This window comes from Ammodytes marinus, assembly GCF_949987685.1.
Source record: "Ammodytes marinus genome assembly, chromosome: 19".
NCBI lineage: Eukaryota > Metazoa > Chordata > Actinopteri > Uranoscopiformes > Ammodytidae > Ammodytes > Ammodytes marinus.
Window position 1 is genome coordinate 1,018,701 of NC_137223.1, and position 22,898 is coordinate 1,041,598.

Below are 22,898 nucleotides of genomic sequence, written 5' to 3' on the forward strand. Positions count from 1 at the left end.
CTTCCACAAACGGCCAGTCTGCTCCGATTGGCCCAAGATGACATTGCATCATCAACATCAACTAATGTCTTTCCTCCTTCTCCCAGGCATCCATCTGCGGAAAGTGGAGGAGCAGCGAGAGCAGGAGGCGGCTAAGCACGCGCGTGTGGGCAACGACGTGGCCACCATCCTGTCGCGCCGCATCGCTGTGGAGTATTCTGACTCTGAGGACGAGTCTGAGTTTGACGAAGGAGACTGGATGGAGTGATGGAGGGATGGAGGTCAGAGAGACGGGAAAAGAAAACAAACAAACAAAAGAGCAGCAGTGTTGGCAGCAGAGGACAAACGTGTTCAGGTGCCCCCCCCCCCCATACCACCACCACCACACACCCAGAACCTGTGCTCCACTATTCGCCCTCAAAGATTTCTTTGGACTCTGGGACAATGCCAAACACATCATTGTTGCCCACTTTTCCTTGTCAAGCTTCTTTTTTTTTCTCATTTTCTGGCCGTTGGTCGTTGGTTGTGGTTTGTGTTCGGAGGGAGAATCTCCTCTCTGTTGTCTGTCTCTCTAGGGTTTCTCTAGAGAACTTTATGCAGTCCATTCTTTTCTGCACTACCACACGCTCATAGTTTCCGCTGGATTTCTTGTGATGAAATCCCTCATGTTTACTATTGTTATACACAAAGAAAAAAAAACATTATTTTTTGAAGGACCACTTGTCTTTTTGTTTCATATCTGTACGATGTAAAAAAAAAATAGAGAAGGATATAATGAAGGCATGTTGCATTAATCAGTTCTCCGGGAACCGTTTCGCCACCTAGTGGCCGAACATGGCATTGAATGAATGCTGTTTTTGTTTAATCGTCTTTTTATTAACCTTTTTTTTCTTTTCATCTAATACATTTTACTGTTCTAACGGGGCCAGTAGTGGCTGATACTGACCACTACATGAACAGTTAACTGGGTTGTCTCGTTATCACTTGTAGAACAAGCAAAAGATTGTGCCGGTATGTCATGTGATGAGTGCTGTGTACGGTTGAAAAATGAAGGAAAGGGGAAAGCGTCTGATGGCTGCTTTGGCCTCGCGTGTGCATATCCATTCACGTACCATTTCACTTCTTTAAGCCCAGGGAAATGTATGCCAAGAGATTGAGCTTTTTTCTTTTCTTTTTGTCTGTCCAGGTACTAAGGGGAACCATGTAAGCTCTCGTCAAATATAAACACAGAGCCATTGGGTTTTAGTATATTGACTTCCCATCCTTTTTCTCAAGTACTTTGCCATAGAAAGAAAATGCACACCGGAAGTGACATGATGTACGTCAGATTTCCTGCCTCTGTAATTGTCCCTGAGGAAAACTTTTGCATGAGGAGAGTCCGACCAACACACACAGTTACTAAACCACTCAACACCACTGAAGGCAGCTTTTCCTCCTAAGATCCCCCCCTTTACCTGCCCTCTAACGAGAGGCCTTACCTCGTCTGGTTCTATACAGCAGTGACAGAAGGAATACATTCGGTCTGGTGAATGACTTGACTTCCAGGCCTGAAATTGAAGGATTGCATTTAATTTTTTTGCTCATTTCAAAAGAAAAATGTCTGCCGTCCTTTTCCGTTCGGTTCTTTCTTCTACTTGCCTTATTGTTCGTACAAAAAAAAAAAAAAACGTATCGTTGAGTTGATGAATGTATTGTGCTGTTACTACTTACTTGCCTGCGCTTGTATGTATTTGCTGTTTCTATGTTTGGGGGTGGGGGGGGAGGGTAGGAGAAAGAAAAGGGGGTGGGGGGGCAGGGGGGGACAGTAACCCTGGTTTAAAAAAAGAAAGAAAAAGATTAGATCAATAGTGTAAACCATGTAACTTATGTAACTGTTGACTGTAACAGTTTGCTTGAATTAATAAATCTCTAATGTTATGTTTCAGCCCTACATGCTTTGGTGTTGTTGTTGAGACAAGTTTGTTTGCTCCATCAAAAAACCAAGAACATTTCAAGGTGAACACGGAAATAAACTTAAGACATAAGTTCCTTACGTTCATTACAGACACCAGAAGGATCATGTCGACCGAAAGAATTTTAAAGAACATCTATAAATCCTCAAAGAAATTTGTTAAATATGTCTAAAATTACAAAAGGTAATTTAATTTGTGATAGAATGAGCAGAAAACATGGATTCAGCTTGATGTTGGATTTAAAGATTAGTTCAAACAGGAAACGGCAATAAACGATGCCAGTTTGATGGGGATCCGTGGTGTAAACGCCAACGTCAGATTTAGTATGTCATTATTCACTTACATTTTAATTAGCTTTAAATCATAATGAAAATTTATTACAGAACTTAATGTCTTATTTTAATTTGATTCATGAGTCTGGCAGGTTTTGTCAGCTGTTTTTTAAAAGATTATTTCTTGGCATTTGCACCTTTTTAATTGGATAGTTGATGGTGAGGAAGTTGATAGGAAATGAGTGGGGAGAAAAAAAGAGGTATGACATGGATAATAGCTCGCTGTTATTCAAGATAACTTCATCCGAGATTAACACATGAAATCTTTACTGAAATTAAAGTTATGAGGCTGATGACAGTGAGGAGGATCATTTTATCTGGGAGAACAGGTTAGCCAGGAGAAGTTACGCACTATAGCTTTAATGACATCATCTTTTTTGCTAATTGCTAAAAATTGTCATTTCTTTTGTTACGACATCTCACAGGTTACTCAAAAACATGTTTCCCATCCAAGATGAAACAAAACATATTTTCAATATATTTTAATTATATATTTTAATTTATATTAAGTCCTGTCACTTTTAATCCTCTAAACCTGCAGTTTGGTAAGCACTTTTGACAATTTTTTTAGCTTTCATCTGCGGGTGGCATTGGACATATGCGTCTCAAAAACTCTCATGGCAGTTAGCAGCATGCTGGCATAGGAGGTGCCTTATTAAAAGTGAACGCCTGTGTCTAAGGGGAGCTGATGCAAAAGAGATTTAATTACCAGATACGCTGGTTTATTCATTCACGGCGGCCATGCTTGGCAGATGGCCGACTGTTTTCACCATAGAGAAAATTGCCTGATTTGTTTCCCTACAACATTAAAGTGTTGTAGGGACAGACCTAATGCACAGACTTGAACAAGCTGGTGTACTCTAGTTTCATGCTGAAAGCTTTGCCACATTGGACAATCAGTTGTAAATGTACAGCCCTCTACATGAACTATGCTTATGGTCAATATGTTGCCTGCCTGCAGCCCAACATTATTAACTGTAGAACAAAAGCTAAAATATAATACTATGTTGCCTGAATGCTAAGGTTATGTATGTGTTCCTTCTGTTTACTGGAACATTTCCCCACAGTGGAAGAACTGTGTTTGTACAGAAAGCCTTTAGTGAGCAATAAACTGAATAAGAATTGTATATGTTATTAATTTAAGGGGGTACAGTTTGCAGCCATAGGGGACTGTGATCCAATTCATTCAAAGATTGTTTTTAATTACCTGAAAGTTCACTGCACATTTTTTCAGCTTCATAAGTAGAAGTTGGTGTTACATTCCCTAAGGTTGTAATATTTGTGTGGTGGAATTAGCTAGAGTATCGTAGCCTTTTCCAGAACAGACTGATACACAAACGCCCACATGATATCTGCATAGCATCTTTTTATTTTGAGGTTGTTTTTCTTCTACTGAGACTATTCTATCAAGGCGTTTGAAAAGTGATAACAGATACAGTATATACACAATAAAAAGGCTCAGAAATACTGTACAAACATAGCTGCAGCCAAAGCGCAACAGAAGAGAAGGCATGAGCAGCAAGTACTGAGATGTATACACAGCAGAAACACATGGACAAATACTTCAGTCACAGAGCCTTTGCTTTGACAGGAATGTTGAAGCTTGATGTAAGTTTACATTTTCTTTTTAAAGTACAGTCATTTTATAGAACACTAAGTTAACATGATCAAACCTTGTGTAACGCATTCATAACTACTTGTTAACTGCTAGGGTTATAAGCACACTAATAATGTTTTATACTCGAAAACTTCATCTATATCGTCAATGTAATGCTACCAAGTTTATTTTAGACTTCTTTTTTCATATGACCAAATACCACACAACTCAATTCAGGATCCCAGCAGTCTGAAATAGCTTTACTCTAAAGATATTGCTTATCATGCCTACCCATTTCAAACAAAACATATTTGAAAATATCTTACTTGAGATGATCGTAATCAAACAAGAATAAAAACAAGACATAATCAAAAAACCATGTACTGTATACAAGCACAGTTGCACAAAACTAGATCAAGACAAAAGACAGCTTACCTATCATGTGCTAAATACATTTTGTTTAACTTAAAGTAAGTGTTAGTGTATCGGAATACATTTTCTTTCAAGCAATACCAATTCATTTTCCAAAATAAATGAATGTTTTCTACTGCAGTGGATTATTTCCTTTACAAATTCTAGTATGCATGTCAAGTTTTCAGTTAGTGGTCAGTTAGTTCTAAACCCATATTGCTGAAATAAATAAATAACAAAGCTGTAAAAGAAAAGAAAAGAAAAATATTCTGTTTAAAGCAACTCCTGAGAGCCATAACGGGGACATCACACTATTCTTGTAGTGTTTACAAACGTAATAAGCTCTCTTAATATAAAAGGAAAATGCATCACCTGGTGAATCATTCATCACATAAGATGTCTACAACTGCAGTAACAATTGTGACTCTTTAAGGCTGTATACTTTAAATTGTTGGTCTGCAGGTGTGGATCTTATTCCCCTTTACATATGTTCTGTTGAAAGATGAAATATCTCTCTCTGTCTCTCTCTCTCTCTCTCTCTCTGTCTCTCTCTCTCTCTCTCTCTGTCTCTCTCTCTCTGTCTCTCTCTCTCTCTCTCTCTCTCTCTGTAGTCACTTAACTTTGAGAGTGTTATTCTTCCTGCGAGGAGGCTCCTTCTGGACCTGACGTGCCCGTGTGCCTAAGCCCAGGGACTGCAGAGACTCTGTGATGAAGCGCTGTGTGGGAGAAACACACAGCATCACCAGCAGTTTGGCGTCGCCACCTGGTGGAGACCGAGGGAGAAGAGTATATTACAATAAATACAGTATATTTCATAGCATGTCTTCACTGAGTATTGTGAATGGGTCAGGTTGAGTATGTTTGTGTAACATTGGTATATTGGATGAAGATATCGTGGGCTTTTTCTTGGGGGGGGGGGGGGGGGCAGACACTAGAAGCATCAGTCACAGGTCATAGAAAAGTGGGAGAGTGTGTGTGTGTGTGTGTGTGTGTGTGTGTGTGTGTGTGTGTGTGTGTTTGTGTGTGTGTGTGTGTGTGTGTGTGTGTGTGTGTGTGTGTGTGTGTGTGTGTGTGTGTGTGTGTGCGTGCGTGTTCGTGCACGGATGCATGTTCATGCACACGTATATGTGATCATGTGTGTGTGACTGTGTGTGTGTTCGTGTGTGTGTGTGTGTGTGTGTGTGTGTGTGTGTGTGTGTGTGTGTGTGTGTGTGTGTGTGTGTGTGTGTGTGTGTGTGTGTGTGTGTGTGTGTTTGTGCATCTGTGTGTGTGTTTGTGCATCTGTGTGTGCCTGCCTCACCTATGGCATCCTGTAGTAGATGAGTGAGTTTGCTGTTCCTGTAGGGGACGTGTGGTCTCTGTTCGGCCAGTGCTCCCAGGACGTCAGACACAGCAGACAGACTGCGGTTTACACAGGACACCTCCCACAGAGCTGCACCCGAAACCCCAGACATACCTGATACACACACCAATACAAACGTTACTTACATATTTACCCTAGAGATAATTGATATGCAACAGGCTATGTTGTTGGACAGGCTTCAGTTAAATTGTCCCAGTGTAAACAAGAGGTTAAACAAATGTGTCATGACCAAGAGCTGCAGCCTCAGTCTGAATGTGAACTTTATCTGTGAATAATCACTTTATATTTTATGGTTCAGACGCAAGCTGTATACAGCTAAACAAATTCATGGAGCTTTATAGAGACAAAGGTGCGAAGTGAATTAAACAGGAGAGAGATATCATTTTGGTGAGTTCGCTTTCAATGGAGCACTATCTGCTGTTGAAGAGTCAGCCTTCAACTCAACCGACAAGGACAAGGACCCACTTGACACCTGAATTACATTTTTGAGCAGCAGTTTATCTACAGGCATCTCAATTAGACACAAGTCTAAAGACCCATTTTATAATTTACACGTTAGGATGGCTTTATTTTCCCAGTTAAAATATTGCCTGGTGCATCTTAAATCAATCAATAATCTTTATTTTCCCTCAAAAGACACTAAGGTTTCCCTCATTTACAGTGACGACGAGCAAACACAATAAACACAATCACAAGGATAACATAACGAACCGAGAGAACAGAAATAAAATAAGATAAAAATGAATAAATATTCATTTAAATAAAGTAGGGGAAGGTGGGGTGATTTGTGCAACTTTTTACTCAAAGTGATTTTAAAGTGAGGCCTTGACAGTTATGTCTCCAACTCAAATATGTACATATATTTCAGGATGTTGTGCATCCCTGGCAATAAAAACTTTGGATCTGGAATAAACTGTTTAAGAAATATAGCTTTCGGAAAAAAAGTTGTCTTGTCGCACAAATCACCCCACGTAGTGGGGTGATTTGTGCGTCATTGTGTCACAATGACAAAGTCACCATCATCATCTTTCTGGCCATCTGAACTCTCATAAGTGGTGTCGTTAAGTGGAATTGAGATGTCACTCTCTTCTGAGCTACTGTAGACAATCACTTTCTTTTGGTGACCAGCGTATACAGCCATGCCACTGGCACAACTCTCAGAAATGTGCTTTGCACTAGTTGCTCCGTGCTTGTGGAACCAACTGCCACCTGACAAATGTGATTCCCCCTACATTTCTGCCTTTAAATCAAGGCTCAAAACCCATATGTACACCCTGGTGTTTCCTCCCCATTAACCTCTGCACTACTTACTTACCTCTGCACTACTATCTGTGTTTATGTGGATGTATGGGCTTTACGTCTTTTATTTTGGTTATTGTTATTTTACCTTCATTGTTTACCTACTGAATGCACTATGTACAGCACTTTGGACAGTGCAAACTGTCATAAATGTGCTTTTATAAATACATTTTACTTACTTACTTACTTATAACTCACCCAGGCCCTTGCGCACAAATCACCCCATCCCCAGAATTTTGGATAATAGGCATGATGCAGCAATTTAGGGTTGACATTGTGCTAACTATATAGACTCAAAGTGTAGCATACCAAAGCACTAAAACATGTGTCAAATGTTTTCAAACGTGTCTATAATTGTTCAGACACAATAATCAAAAAACCTTGATCATGGAAATTTTACTTTGAAAGGCAAAACACAGTTTTTTTAGCTTAAATGTGCTTATATCTTATTCCTTGTGTCTCCCTTCTTTACAGGATGAGTCAAATGGATGGCTCTTCTTAAATATGTGGTCACATTTCCAATTTCTTCCACGGTTTTCTAGAAACAAGGGGTTTTGCAACTTCCAAAATGCACAAATCACCCCACCTTCCCCTATATAAAATACAAAAAAAGAGCAAGAATAAAATAAGATAGAATACTAATTGAATAATGAATTCAGCTAAAAACAGTTACAGTCAGATGTCAAATAATTCCTCTTACCGACACACTCGCTGCCGGCCAGGTCCACCAGCTGCAGCTTGGTCCTGAAGGGAGCCTGTGATAGGCTGTGTCTGGGGGAGGGGCATGGGGAGGGGGAGGGGCATGGAGAGGAGGCGGGGCTCCATAAGAGCTCGTCAGACGACAGGCGGGCGGCAGGGTTGGCACGGCGACAGCGGGGACTCCACCACTCGTTCTGGGTGGAGCTGTGCATGCGCTTCTTGGTATTCTGTAGCCGACGGGCTGAGAGAAATGGGGATTGAGATGTGCGGCCCGACAGGTGTGTGTGTGTGTGTGTGTGTGTGTGTGTCTGTGTGTGTGAGTGTGTGTCTGTGTGTGTGTGTCTGTGTGTGTGTGTGTGTGTCTGTGTGTGTGTGTGTGTGTGTGTGTGTGTGTGTGTGTGTGTGTGTGTGTGTGTCTCACCCAGGGCCAGTGCATTGGGGCTCTTGGAGGAGATTGTCAGGGTAACAATGAGGTGAGAGCGCGATGAGTCGGCGTGTACCAGTGTGGGGCAGCGAGCCCGGAGCTTCAAGATGCTGCTGATGATGTGCATCACCTCAGAGGCGCTACACACTGGCCTGTGACACACCAAACACATTTGTTATGCTTGTCATTACTTTGTATATTGTTATACAAACAATTGATCGAATGACTTTACGTGTATGTACTGTAAAAGGTTTGACTCATTGCGATGAACCCACAACTCTGCAGCTCTTTGGAGGATAACGTCTTAACTTTTGGTTTAACTGCCTTCGATTTTACTGTTTGGTTCTCTCTCACTGCTTTCATAGTGGCAGACAAAATGAGTGACTTGCTGTTGAACATAGTTGCAGTAGCCACATACACACATATACTGTATCCCCTAATCAGGTTGCCAGAAGATTTTACAATATTTCTGAAGGATACTAGTTAGGTGATAATTCTTTGTGATTTAATCACTTGACACATTACACATCATTTAATACATTTTTCCTTTAAAAACATATTGATTAGTAGAGCCAAAAAAAACATTTCTGTGCCTTCATACAGTTAAACAATTCAAGTCTATTTGACACAGTCTCCTGATCTGTACTCACTGGTGTGTGAGCGAGGTGACCTGGCTGGTCCCTGAGGCCGTGGTGATGACGTCGCGGCGCTGCCCGGCCGCGTTGCCGTGCTCATCTCTGGACAGAAGGTCAAACACCTCGTTGTTGTAAACCTCCATGACTGACACCTCCACCGTGTGGCTGCCTGCAGGCTTCTCTGAGATCAGCCTGGCTCACACACACACACACACACACACACACACACACACACACACACACACACACACACACACACACACACACACACACACACACAGGAACGGATAGCAAAAAAAAAAAGGTCAAAGCTCAAGCCAATGATGTTACATTACAAATTCCTACATGCACAGTCTGGGTACATTTTCTGATAATGTACAAACAGGACAAGTCTGTGCACACACAAATAACAACAACAGTAAACAACGACAAGGGAAACAAAACAAAGTGGACGTCCTGGTCAAAAATACAGATAATAACCAAAAAGTTTAAATAAAAATAAGACAAGGTGTGGTACATGCACTGAGAGGGGGGTGGAAGAAGAGAGGAAAGAAAGGTAAGGAGAGAATACAAAATGTTTCTTAAACAACAATGAAGTTCAATCAGTTAAGCAGTGAGAGAGAGAGAAATAAATAAAAAGGTGTCTTCTAGTGTATATCTGATGGTTCTTCTTGCAGTGGTGAGTTATAACACACTGTCTGTCTCACCCAAAGAGTTGAGCAGCAGCCTTAGGGATGATGCCCTGCTGTGCCTCCTGCTGCGGCCCTGCGTGCTGGGATCCCATCATGGTGTGAGTCTTCCCACTGCCTGTCTGCCCGTACGCCATGACACACACGTTATAGCTGCAGGGGAGGGGGGAGGGGGGAGGGGAGGGGAGGTGAGAGGAGGGGAGGAGAGGGGAGGGGAGGGGGAGAGGAGGGTATTAATACAATTTAATGACACGCGATCCGATACACATCTTTCCTTGCATCGTTTGACGGTCTCTATCTCACCCGTCCAGCAGAGATGTAAGGAGTGGCTTGACCTCCTCAAAGACCACATCCTGAGAATCCTCTGGTCCGTGCACTCTGGAAGAAACAGAGTAACCCGAGGGGAAGATTCATAATAAACTGAGAGTTAAAGGTGCATTATGTAACTTTGGATTTGTCAGAGAAGTGAACATTTTTCTAAGATAAATTCTCCTAAGCGAATAAACAAACTTTCCTCACAGGACAAATTGAGTCGATTGGAAGACTGTTTGAAGTAAGAAAGCTACCTAAAAGGTTACTATTGTTGTTTATAGCAGCAGGGCCCACAGTACGTTTGGTCCCAGGAGCCTCAAAATTATTTAGTTTAGATTTATTATTACAGAATTCTGTAACACTAAGACAGTATGTTTTGCAAACTAACTGCAAGCTCCTCAAATGCAAGCAAATCCATAAAACTACATAGTACATCTTTAAATAGAATGATGCGCAGTGCATCGAGTCAGAATTCGATTCTTTACCTCTCAAACTCAAACATCTTGTTTTGATATGGCATCCCAGTTTTTGTGCAATTCACCATCACCGTGTCCTTAGAACAACAAATGAGGAACAACACAGAGAAGTGAGGACAGTGAAGCAGCCCTAACATTAAAACCAATTGTACAGGTGTGTGTGTGTGTGTGTGTGTGTGTGTGTGTGTGTGTGTGTGTGTGTGTGTGTGTGTGTGTGTGTGTGTGTGTGTGTGTGTGTGTTTGTGTGTGTGAAACTCACATCACTGATTACAGAGACCACTTCTTCTGAAGACGTATGTCTGATGGATAAAAGCACAAGAAATATCAATTAGTAAAGCCTCTGTAAACCCAAACCCACAAAATCTTTCTAACCATGTCTTTTGGGGAGTTAGTTTCATGATGAGTAAGGAAAGAGTTATGCATATTTATCAATTCAAAATGTAAGATATTGTCAAATAAGTTTGATCAATTTTACAGAAATTCAATAGATGAAGCTGGGCTTTGCTCTGGTTCTTATTACACATTACGTATGTTGAACCACTCATTGATTAATCATGTTGCTGACCAACCTTGATCCAGAGGTAGAGGACTTGACGTGGTCGAAGGGAAGAACCGGTCGCACCCTGCAGTGAACCCTGATGTTTCCTCTCAGCTCCTGTAGCAAAACAGAATGTTTTAAATGAAGCTCTAAATTCCTATCAGACATGCAGTTATCTCTCCCTGTATTAACCTCATTTATCTTTTGTCCTCACCACCAGTGTGTTGTGGATTTCTTTCCTCCTCTGCCTCTCTGCCCCGCACCTCTCCTTCTCCTCCTCCAGGGAGCGCTCCAGAGCTGCCACACGAGCCTGCAGGTCTGGACAGAGAGGTCAGAGGAAGAAGGTCAAGTGAGGATAGTCAAATGACAATTGAATGAGAAGAATTTCCTTATCTCGTGGTGCTTTTATGAAACCATTAAGCCATCGTTGGGTTTATTTTTAGATCAGGAACTGAGGACAACCGGTCACACCAAAGAAGTGTACGTATAAGTAAAGTGAATGGATAGGTGTCTGTGTAACAATCAACTCCAAAAAAGGCAGAAGCATCTGAAGGGTACATCTTTAAACTAAATTCAGGCCAAGCCTTTAATCCTGGAGAACACACACACACACACACACACACACACACACACATTTGGCACCAAACACATCTATTCACACAGCACACAACGGCTGAGGTATTCAAGATTAGGCTGGATCGCACATAGATAGAACGGAATAGTGTACAAAGAGGACCAGGGTTGTTTGTCTGTGTTTGAAGATGACATCCCCCATAGAAGTAACACAATAGCTGATTGTGATATACATTACATGTACTTTAGATCCTTCTGAACAGTAACTGTGTGGACCTGTTATTTTTTTTAAACTATTATAGTATGTTTATAACAACAGGGTTTTTGATGGGTGTGACATGATTACTATATAGTTATGCCGGCCACTGGCCAGTGTTTAAATTCCTGCATTCATCCTCAACATCAACAATGAAAAGGTCAGGAAATGCCATTCTGTTTGGTGTCACTTGTTCAGCATGTGCTCAGGCTTATGTGGGCCCACAGTATTGGACAAGATCAGTTTCAACCAATCATCAGAGCCCAATAGTGATCAGCTGACTTGTGGGACTTTCTCAGAAGGGCACAGTCAACCTTAGGTTAACCTGGGAGGGCATGTTGGAGGGTAGGATTACCGGTTAAATGCACCGTAATCAAGATACAGCCAGCGCACAACCTGTAAACCACTTAAGAATGACAAAGGGACACAGAGAGAGTGAATGAGAGAGCAGAGCAGAAAAGAAACATATCAAATCCCACACGCTTTGAGACATACTTACTGGGAACCTCATCTCCACTGTGACCATTAAGAGACCTGCTGATTCGCTCTACTTTGTCCAGTAGCTCTTTGCTCTGCTCCTCCAGCTCAGTGGAAAAGCTGAAATACACTGCAAACACCTCACTCAAGTCCTGCTTCACCACCTGCCACACACACACACACGCACGCACGCACGCACGCACGCACGCACGCACGCACGCACGCACGCACGCACGCACGCACACACACACACACACACACACACACACACACACAGAACAAAATTGATCATCTTTCTGAGTATCCATACTTATTGAATTTAAGAATTTGTCTGCCTGTTTTCGCTCTTTATTTTTGTTATCTCTTGAATGCAATGTTAATATTTTCTTATATATATATTGAACATATATATATATATTCTTTAATAAGCTCCTCTAAAGCAATTTAAATAGCCTTGTGTCTGAAGTGTGCTATACAGTATAAATAAACTTGTCCTGCCTTGCCTTCTGGAGTTTCGATGCCATTTAGTGAAGCGTTCATACCTGGACCTCAGAGAGCAGTTTGGAGAGGGCTGACTGGGTGATCTTCTGCACATTCCTCTGGTGCTGCTGACGGTGCAGGGCCTTGGTCTCTTCTTCATGGTGACGGAGTTTCCCCAGACACTACAAATGATACAATATTAACATACTCATTCTGCAACAACTACATACGCCTACACGGAGAAAGGCCTACAATAACCAAACAGAAGCATAACTTTGGGTAATACGATGACATGGTGTATGTGTGTGTCGGCATAGAAAACACCTAGAGAGACGTGGATGATTTTGTTGTCTACATGCAAGGTTTTTATCCGTTATTCACCCATTCACACACACACACACACACAGACACACACCAATGAGGCTAGTCAACTACCCCACATGGTGCTGGCCTGACCATCACCAGGGTGTGAAAACATGTTACGTAAGTGTCTAATACACTTGGCACAGAATGCTTAAAAATGAATTCATAGCCTTCTTCATCAACTCAGGAGGTCAAGACATAAGAATGATAGAATCATATCAATCTATAAACAGAATAATGATGGAGGGCCTGTGTAGGGCTAAGCCTGGGATGGCAGAACTCATCTTACCTCGGCGAGTCTTAAATGAAGAATAGCATTCTCTGTCTCCAGCTCCAGTATTCGTTCCTCTTTACTCTGAAAGACACACAGTGAAATATGTTTCAAAGGACATAAAAAGTCTTGGCATTACATATAGTAGGCTATGTGTGTGTAGTTATTTGGAAAAGATCAACGGATATAGGAGTTAGCTGAACAACCTTCAATAAAACAGCCTCACATTTGGCATCCACTAAACTTTACACTCAGAGTGACTCACCCTCAGTTTGTGCTCCAGCAGGTGGACCTGATGCGCAAATATTTGGTCCCGGTTTACAAAGAGAGGCATTGTTTTCCTCTGAGACAAGAAGCTATGGAGAGGAGGACGGATAGCCTGTTGTTCACTTTGCTTCTCAGCTGATCAAGTCATGTCCTTTCAGGCCCTTTAATCCAATTAAGAAGGAAAGAGCTCCCTCAGCTCTCACTGCTCACCTGTCTGCCTCTGAGAGGGGGGGGGGGGTGAAAAGGGACAGTAAGGCAGTAATACTTTCATTTAGAACATTAAGTCATATGGATATTTGATCTAAAAATGTCATAATCCTAATGTAAAGTGCGGGTGCCGATTACATTTTACAACACCAAATGCTTTGGTCTTTTGAGAGGGGAACATTTCATGTATTTTATACAATTTACTTTTGGGCTTGAATATCTCTATCAATCTATCAATCTATCTATCTATCTATCTATCTATCTATCTATCTATCTATCTATCTATCTATCTATCTATCTATCTATCTATCTATCTATCTATCTATCTATCTATCTATCTATTTTCACTCTTTCCATTTATCTATCTAGCCTGTCTATCACACTTGTAATTGCTTTCCTCAGAAAAGAGGGCTCTGGCCTAGCCTACAGCGCCACACAAACAGAGGGCAGCAAAGACCCAGAGGAGGGAAGAAATGAAACAACAACAAGAAGAAGACGAAACACTTCCGCATCGTCACAATTTGGCCGCCTCTCTCAGCTCTCTGCCAGGCAGTCTGCAGTTTTGGTACTGGACGGACAATGGCTAAATTAAAAGACAAAAGACGAGAGAAAATCAGTGTCGCCACTGAGGTAAGAGACGTCGGAATGGGGTCTTTAGCGTTTGCTAGCAAGAAGCTAGTAGGTTAGCTCGTGCTTGTTGCTGCATCTTGTCTAAACGTTTTCTTTCCTTCAACATAAAAAAGTTTCATTCATTAACGCATGTATTCACTGTCCTGTTGAGTGTATTTCTCGATTGATGTTGTCCAGTGTTGCTAAACCATAGAAAGTAGTGTTAAACGTGCTATTGTTATAACGGGGTTATATCCCACGTGAGTGACCCGTCACCTGTAAACATTGCAGATTGACCGATTGGAGGAGCGGCGGGCACGTTGCCAAGACAACCTGGAGAGGGCGGAGTTCAAGGGCCGGAAGGAGGAGCTCTCGGAGAAAGACAGGTGAGATAGAGAAGATATGGGCGTTTTTGGCATGTTTGGCCGAGCTGCACTGGTAGGCGGCAGCGGCTGCATCTAGACCATATAGGTGAGATATGAAAATGTCTTGACACAATGACGCAGGCCAAAATAATTCCCATTCATGATGTTATCCTGATAGTCATCAATATATTGACTACATCCAACTGTTCAAATGGCTCTTAAACATACTTGAATCACTTCACATTACATTTGGGACAGAAACAATTATTTGTTTACCGAATCACAGATTGGACACAGGCTACTCCTTAAAAAAAGACAGGCTAATCTGAGTCAATTTCAAATAAATCAGTAAAGCCAATATACGACTGTACCTCAGCAAATGACAGCTTATTTAGGCTATGTAATGTCACCCAGATGGGGATATTTACTTTATTTATATTTTGATAATGGAATCTCACCTCAACATGCCTAGTAGTAGGCCTATGTCTTTATTTGTCCCAATATGATATTAAAATCTGCTCCCGTCCCTTTTGGAGATGGTTATCAAAACCCTTCTAATGTTCCTGTTGTTTTTCTCTCTGCTTCACAGGCAGGAACTGGAAGATGAAATGACCATCATCAATGAGCGGGTGCAGAGATTAGGTAGGTTTTTAACAGCTGTGCGTGCGTGCGTGCGTGCGTGTGTGTGTGTGTGTGTGTGTTTGCGCGTGCGAGAATTAGGTCCAAAATGTAAAGCTGTGTGTCCTGCTTAGGTTGAAAAGGCTTTATATGTTCAGTCCATTTAATGTCCACATACATGCAATTTGGATAATTGTTTTTTTATTTTTATGAAACAAGTGGAATGATTTACTTCTGAAAAGTCACAGAAAGGTCACAAAAGTTCTCAGCAACCCTGTTTAATGTCAGTTACTGCTTTAGATTTAGAAAAAAAACTTTGTTCCCCAATGAGGTTTGAAGTTGACTATACAAATCTCTGTCTGCCACACACCAGTGCCCTCACCACTTCCCTGTTTGTTTTCTAACTGTAGACAAGGAGCTGCAGACGTTACGGGGAGAGAATCGTAAGAACATGATGCTGTCTGTGGCTCTACTGGTGGTCAGCGCCCTCTGCTACTATGTCTTCTTTTACAATGAGGAGGAGTCCTGATACCACCCGTCTTGAAGGGACCCAAAAGAGACGACCTCATGGGATGAAATAAAAGGCACCCAGGACTGTGTATATACCATAGATACTTGACAAGCTGGAAGAGCTGTGTTGGTGCATTACCTCAGTTCTGCCTGTAGGTGGCATTGTTGTCATTTTTTCCCCTGATATCCTCTCTTCATCCTTAAAGGTGCACTATGCAGTTTTATGGGAGGGTGATTATGTGCAGATTTGCAGAGCCTTTAGTTAGTTTATGAAATGTATTTTCTTCACATGAATATCTTTAGTATTAAATAATTCTATCATCATAAATCGAAACTCAATTATTTTGAGACACCAGGAACCAAACGTAAGACTAGAATATGTTTGTAAACCAAACTGTGGGCCCTGCTGCTGTAAACAACAGTGAAACAGTAACTTTTCAGGAAGATTTCTAACTTAAAACAGTGTTCACAGGGATCACATTTTCCTGTGAGGAAAGTCTGTTTATTTAGTTATGAAGATGTACCTTAGAAAATGTTCACTTCTCTGACACACCTAAAGTTACATAGTGCACCTTTAAGACGGTTTTCTTTCCAGTTCCCTCCCTTTTTTTCAAATGTCATTACATGCATGTTTTGTGTGTATCATTTTGTCATAACACATGCTTTTATGTAAAGAGAAAGAAGGCTGCTGTGTTTTCTTAACAGCACTGAACTTGTATTGTTTGTGGTAATGCTCAACAATGGAGAAACAACTGATTATTCATCGGTGTGCGAGACTCCCATGATAATCCCAACCCACACACTCGACATCTACACAGTACTCTACATTTGCATTGCTTACTGTATATAATGACAAAGAGTTTACAGTAGTATTCCACTTCAATAACAGTTTTAATATGCATTTTGCCTTCTTCCATGAATGATCCAATCTATTATGTCTGTTTTTTTTATACAATATAAAGAAGAAATTCTTCATTTGAAACGGTGCCAAACCAATCTTCTTTTGCATTTTTAAGTCACACATGAATAACTGATTCATAAATATAATGTACATTTATAAACGTGACAGCAAACAAAGAACCTGAAGAATGTAATTGTTTTGTTTTGATACTCATGCTGGCCATGCACCCATCTGCTAATAAAAGATGAAAGATGCCAAACATGGTCACAAATGTGTTTTTGTTTTTTAAATACAGCAACGAAAAAAGATCAAAATAAATGTAACACTTTGGAAGCAAATTGGTGGTTTGTCTCAATTTTGTAGATGATAAATCATCAACAGTGTAGTAGTAGTCTTGTGTATTTTATTTATAAAATCTATTTTGAAGTTCATTACGTGACTCATAGCTTTAAAAGAGGTCCAAATGTATCATAATTGGATGTTACATTTTCAAATGATGGGCAGTCTTTGTTCTGAAAGTGGCAATTTGAAGACTGAAAAATCTGGAGGCCATGAAATAAAAATAACATTCCTGATATTGATTTAGATTTTGTTCATGCAATGACAGGAATAAAAATAAGTTTAAAGTTTGAAAATAAAAGAATAATTTCTAAATTAAATGTTAGAATGCTAGCCTTAGAAGCATTTTTCTTCTTCCAACAGTGTGGATCATTTGTGTATTATAGTTCTATTTCATCCTTACTGACCACCAGAGGCGGTGCATTAAGCACTGGATATATCCATCTAGCGCATGCGCAGTTGGAGTACCTATATCAACATAGTCACCTGTGACCCTCGTGACACCGGAAGGGCTTTATAGCCCGGTGTCTACAGAGGATCTGTTCCTTTCATCTTCTCGCAGACGCAGTAGTACCGCATGCGGATAATTGTTCGCTTTTTTCTTTGAAAGGATCGTGCTGACGGTGTGCAGCCTCGCGACCAAGGTCGGAGTAAACGGGTGAGCTCGTCCTCCAGGGGCTGTTTAGCAGTGAAGCGCGGAAGGAGCTATTGCCGCTACTTTGATGGTGGGTCAGCTTAATTGGCTTTCCCCCACTGTGTGTAGCTGCTAAAGTATAGCTTCCCTTGTGAATTTCCTTTGTTTTGAATAGGAACAGCTCCGCTGTTTTCTGAATTGCCACATTTTTTGTCTGGTAAACTTTTTCTTTTGAAAAAGGAAAAAGGGTAGATTACAGGTGAAGGCAGCGCTCTCGCGTCCTCTCCCGGTAATACTGCCGTGTGTTTTGTGTTGGAAGCTTGCTGGTGAAGGCTGCGGTTCGCGTCAGTAACGCCGCTGTGTATTTTCGGTTCAGTCCCTTACCGGTGGAGGCAGTGTCTCGCGTCCTCTCCTGGCAACACTGCTGTGTAACTATTTCAGTCACCTACTGGTAACACTGTACGCTCCCTTCCAGCGCTTGTAGCTATTACTGTATTTATAGCTCCCCGGTTTGTTAATAGAAGCAGCTCGGCTGTTCTAAGTTACCACATTTGTTTAGTAACTCTTTTTGTTTTTGAGAAAAAAAGAGAAAGAGAAAGGGGTTTTTCGTTCAGTGTTCTTCTTTTCAGTCACTTTCCAGTGAAGACTGCGCTCTTGCGTCCGCTCCTGGTAACATTGCTGTGTATCTCTTTTCAGTCACTTTCCAGTGAAGGCTGCGCTCTCACGTCCTGGTAGTACTGCAGAGTGGTTTTTCGGAACCCACCTTTGTATTGATTATATTATAACTTTTTAAGTGTACAGTTATGAAATGCTTAACTTAATAGATAAGTAAATAGATAGTAAATAATATGGATGTAGCATCCGGGCTGACCTCAGTTATTCACACGGCATCCAATAATCCTGGTTTTTGCGCGTCGCCATCTTGTGAGATTTTTACTGCGCTTCACTCCTCTTGCCGAAAAGGGGAATCGACGTCACGTCGGGGGGAGGGAGATAGCTGACGTATACCTCCGAGGTAAAGTGAGGGACAACGGGCGGAGAGCTGTCACTCAAGAGATCGCGCCAATACATTTTAACCTCCAAAAGAATAAAAACTAGCGTGGGCCAAAAAAATTCACCCCCCTCAGTGTTGTCATGGAGATATGACCTAAACATACAGACTAAGGGTGTATTCACACATGCCGTGTTTAGTTCAGTTGAAACGAACTCAGATGCACTTCCGCCTTCGGTGCGCATCTTTCAGACAGGTGTGAATACAGCAATCGCACTCGGGGGCGGACCAAACAAACGCTCCGAGACCCAGTTGAAGAGGTGGTCTCGATGCGCTTCAAAACGTACTCTGCTGCAGTTCGTTTGTGGTGTGAATTTGGCCGGACTCGATCCGACCCAATTGCAGGAAGCACTGTGCCTTTTCTTTTTTAATAAATCGCTGTCAGCTTCAGATTATAGGAAAGTGTTGTTGTCGCCATTGTTAGGAAGATTAGTTGTGGTTTGACCGGGAGCCCCGAGCGAATATATTACATTTGATAGACAGGACGCGTAAACATGCTGAATGTGTTCAGCGATCAGATGAAGGAGAGGGGAGCGTCTCCCGCACAGTGACAACAGGTTCACGCTGCGCTTTGTATGAAGTGCGTGTTTTTACTTTGCATCCCATGTTACGGTACCGTCAATACTACCCCTGCCCTGTGTCAGTTTGGAGCTGAGCCGCGCCAAACTCACACCCAGCTGACACACGGCTAATTCAGTGTCAGCTTGAGCCTATTCCTCGCGAGCCGCGCGTCCAGCAGCAAAAATACAGTAAATATTATGTTTCACATCGTATAGGCTACAAGCCACACATTGACACAGGCCTACATATTATAACCATATGAAACAACACTAATTTGATGTTTTTTTAAATTTTATTTATAGGCTAGATGTTGGCCTATTTATTTATTTATTTATTATTTTTAACCCCATATCGTATCAGTTATATATTTCGCAGTTTTTACTTCGTTTTACCTGCTTCTCTCCACCCCAGAATGTCTGTCCAATGAATGAATGACCTCAGATCACGTGTGGTTTTGCTTCGTGATGCTGGTTCACTTGCAAAAGGGGCAATATGAAAGTGGACCACACCAAACAAAAAAAATCTAAACTCTATTTGGTCTGGACCAAAGCAAGTGAACTAGCGGACTTTCCCAGTGTGAATACACCCTAAAATGTGAGTCAAGTGAGTCAAAGAAAAACTGCTCGTCTTGGCGCCACCCCCAGTGGCACTTTCTGGTTACTACAGTTGTAGGTCACTTCCTTATTGGATGCCGGTAAAAATCGCTGAGGTTGGGGCTTGGTTAACACTTGCTGTTAACACGACACTGCTGTGTATTCTGTTCAGTCACTTACTGGTGAAGACAGCGCTCTCGCGTCCTCTCCCGGTAACACTGTACAATGCTAAGCTACTTTGTTGTTGAGGCAGCATGTCAGCTCCCCTCCAGCATTTGTAGCTGCTATTTATAGCTTTCCTTGTTTGTGGATAGAAGCAGCTAAGCTGTGTTCTAGGTTACCACATTTGTTTGGTAATGTCAGGATTTTAATTTTTTAATATTAATGATGCTTATAACCACCATCATAAATGTGCATTTACTCTTATATAATCAACTGAACAATCGATACATTCATAACATGTGATCTAAAATGTTCTCATGTCAGGCCTGGAGCAGGGACAGTTGGAAGGGAGGGAAATAGCACAGAACTTCTTGTAAGTTTTATAGATGTTTTCCCAGAATAACGAGGCTAGGAACAGACAGATGTATCTATCTTAAGCAAAGGCCTACTGTATTTTCCTGACTCAGCTGACCAAACCATAGATACAAGTTACATTCAAGGCCAGGAGCATAATTCCACTTTTCGGCATAGTTCAGGTCAAGAGCGAAGAAGAAGAGGATTGGACGAGAAGATACAAGACAACAAGATAGACCAATCAATAGACTTTGTCAAGATATGTTAAAAAGCCTTGCTGTCGAAAAGGCTCATCACCTTTTTTTGTCTGTCACTGACTCCTGCATACGCTGTCCTGTGATCTCACTTCATTAAACAACACCTGAGAACTCTGAAACTTTTTTCCAGTCATCTTTTATTTTTTACCTTCCATACATCCGAACAAAAGAACACGAGATATTATAGTTTTAATAGTGACTCTTTCTTTTAAAAAGAAAAAGAAAAGGGAAAGGTGTTTTTCCATTCAGTCACTTACCGGTGAAGACAGTGCTCTCCCGGTAACACTGCCGTGTTGGTCTGCTGCTCAGGCTCTGCTGCAGCTCACCGGGGCACCTCACTGACAGGAGGGACCTCCTGTCACAGCTGGGGGGTCAGATCTGGCATCCTGACCCATGTTGCCTTCAGCTCTGGGCTTGGCCACTACGGGGCCCGACTCACTGCTGAGTGATTGCACCTTCAGGGTTACTGTCCTGAATGCCAGGGCAGCATCAACCAGGATTCAGTTTGGGAACAGGTGGAAACTGTTCTCCAACTGGTGTGCAGCTAGAGCTGTGGACCCAGTGCACTGCGCTGTGTCCCCTGTTCTGGAGTTCTGCAGCCCCTCCTGGATAGTGGCTGCTCTCACTCCACCTTGAGAGTTGAGGTGGCTGTTATCTGCTCCCCTACACGAGGGGGTTGATGGTGCCACAATAGGATGCAACAGGTTAGGGTCCCTCTTTCAGTGAGGGGCTTTGAGGCTGCGTCCCCCTAGGGCCCCGAGGGCTCTGGCATGGGACCTCCCACTGGTCCTGGAGGCCTTGTTACCTCCCTCTAAGCCTTCGGTCCAGAGGAGGTCGAGGTGGCTGTCCATGAGGGATGCAATTTCACTCACCATAGCCCCTGCAAAGCGGGTCGGGGAGTTGCATGCCCTATCTGGGAACAGTACATGCCGGAGGTGTAACTCTGGATCATGTATCACCCTGTGGCCGAAGGCTGCGTTTCCGCCAAGTCGCTTCCACGCAGCCACCTTAGCCAGCACATCCAGCTGGCACGCTTGCCCACTCCCCCCCCCCCAGCTGAGGAGGGCAGGTCTGAGCTACTGTGCCCGATGCGGGCTCTATGGGCTTATATTTCTGCTACCACCTGTATTCGTCAGTTGGACCAGCTCTTTGTTTGCTATTGTGACAAGGGTCAGGCTCTAAACAAAGCAGGGGCTGTCCCACTGGATTGTTCATACCATTGCACATGTCCATGGGACCAGTGGACGGCCCCCGCCATCCATTCAACCAGGAGTGTCTCAGCATCATGGGCTGCCCTGAGAGGGCTGCCCCTGAGGACAATCTGTGCCAAGGCATCGCCTAGCACATTTTCCAGGTTTTCAACGTCGCCATTCCCCACCCAATGGGGGTGGTCCTATGCCAAGCTCTGCTGTCTCCAACCAGTGAGCTGATTGCTTGGATTCTTCGTGACGTTGTTGGTATTGGCCATCTCTCTGGCGGTCAGTAAGGATGAAATAGAACCCAGAGTTACGTATGTAACTCCGGTTCTATGAATCCTGGATGACCGCCAGAGTAACAGGTCACTCAGAAGTCTTGTGGTTCGCGAGAAGATTCTGGGAACAGATCCTCTGTAGACACTGTAGCCCTTCCGATAAGTCACGAATTAGAATATCTCGCTAAGTGTCTCTGCTAGGCTATTTACTGCTTTTGTTACATTTTAGTTTTGAAAAAAAAAATAAAGTAATTACTCTAGGATATAGTAAAGTTAGCTGGGATTTCTTATTTACAAAATAACTCAAATGATGACTGATTATCAGTATCTTACTGAATTAGACTTACTTTTGGTCAATTGCTGTGCTTTGTACGGCCAGGTGCTGACCTGTGCAGTTTTGCCTTTTGTCGATGTCATGTTAAGTGCCCCGCAAGCCATGCATTTACCTGACTCACAGAATGTTTCACAATAGGTCCGTCTGAGCAACCAAATGCCAGCTGTCACTATGCATTCCTTTTGGTTCTGAGGCAGAAGGATATTTGCGCTCACCAGGACCAGTGTCTGCACATAGGGTCATGTCATTATGTAAGTTTGCCAACAGATGCTTACTCATCCCTTAGGGTATTGTACCTTTCCTTCATGCCCTTATTTGACCAGTTCTATTGAGCTGTTGGACATGATTAAGTTTTTTATAAATAAAGAGTTTGTTCATATTAAAACTGAATTTAAAATTTGTGTCGTGTTTAAAGGTGCTCCAAGGAACTTTCAGTTTGTGTTAATTCTAGCGCCCCCTTTGGACAAACGCGGTAGTGTTTTAACTACGCCAGCTGGTGTTCTGAGTCAGGTTAGTCAAGCCTGTAGAAGTATCAGACA

The 22,898-nt window shown here is 42.3% G+C and overlaps 3 protein-coding genes across 5 annotated transcripts in view; 2 read left to right on the plus strand and 1 right to left on the minus strand.

Annotated features, from left to right (window-relative positions):
* wasf1 (WASP family member 1) overlaps positions 1 to 1,693 on the plus strand; it is a 61,039-nt gene extending 59,346 nt beyond the window's left edge. For all 3 annotated transcript variants that reach the window (XM_080047572.1, XM_080047574.1, XM_080047573.1), the window contains one exon: positions 87 to 1,693. In XM_080047572.1, coding sequence (XP_079903698.1) covers positions 87 to 247 — 161 coding nt within the window. In that variant the 3' untranslated portion in view covers positions 248 to 1,693. The remainder of the gene's footprint in view (positions 1 to 86) is intronic.
* A 3,189-nt stretch (positions 1,694 to 4,882) lies between these two features.
* On the minus strand, positions 4,883 to 13,460 carry kif25 (kinesin family member 25; the record flags this gene model as incomplete). The annotated part of the gene is made up of 15 exons (XM_080047697.1): positions 4,883 to 5,034; positions 5,572 to 5,727; positions 7,634 to 7,873; positions 8,054 to 8,208; positions 8,707 to 8,883; positions 9,399 to 9,533; positions 9,684 to 9,758; positions 10,178 to 10,245; positions 10,428 to 10,467; positions 10,738 to 10,823; positions 10,921 to 11,024; positions 12,035 to 12,176; positions 12,555 to 12,674; positions 13,145 to 13,210; positions 13,392 to 13,460. 15 exons carry the CDS (start codon positions 13,458 to 13,460, stop codon positions 4,883 to 4,885), a joined length of 1,785 nt encoding a protein of 594 aa, XP_079903823.1.
* A 671-nt stretch (positions 13,461 to 14,131) lies between these two features.
* ccdc167 (coiled-coil domain containing 167) lies at positions 14,132 to 16,894 on the plus strand. The gene is made up of 4 exons (XM_080047595.1): positions 14,132 to 14,230; positions 14,501 to 14,595; positions 15,164 to 15,216; positions 15,603 to 16,894. The coding sequence occupies exons 1-4, from the start codon at positions 14,180 to 14,182 to the stop codon at positions 15,719 to 15,721; spliced, it is 318 nt and encodes a 105-aa protein (XP_079903721.1). The 5' UTR covers positions 14,132 to 14,179; the 3' UTR covers positions 15,722 to 16,894.
* Positions 16,895 to 22,898: the final 6,004 nt, after the last annotated feature.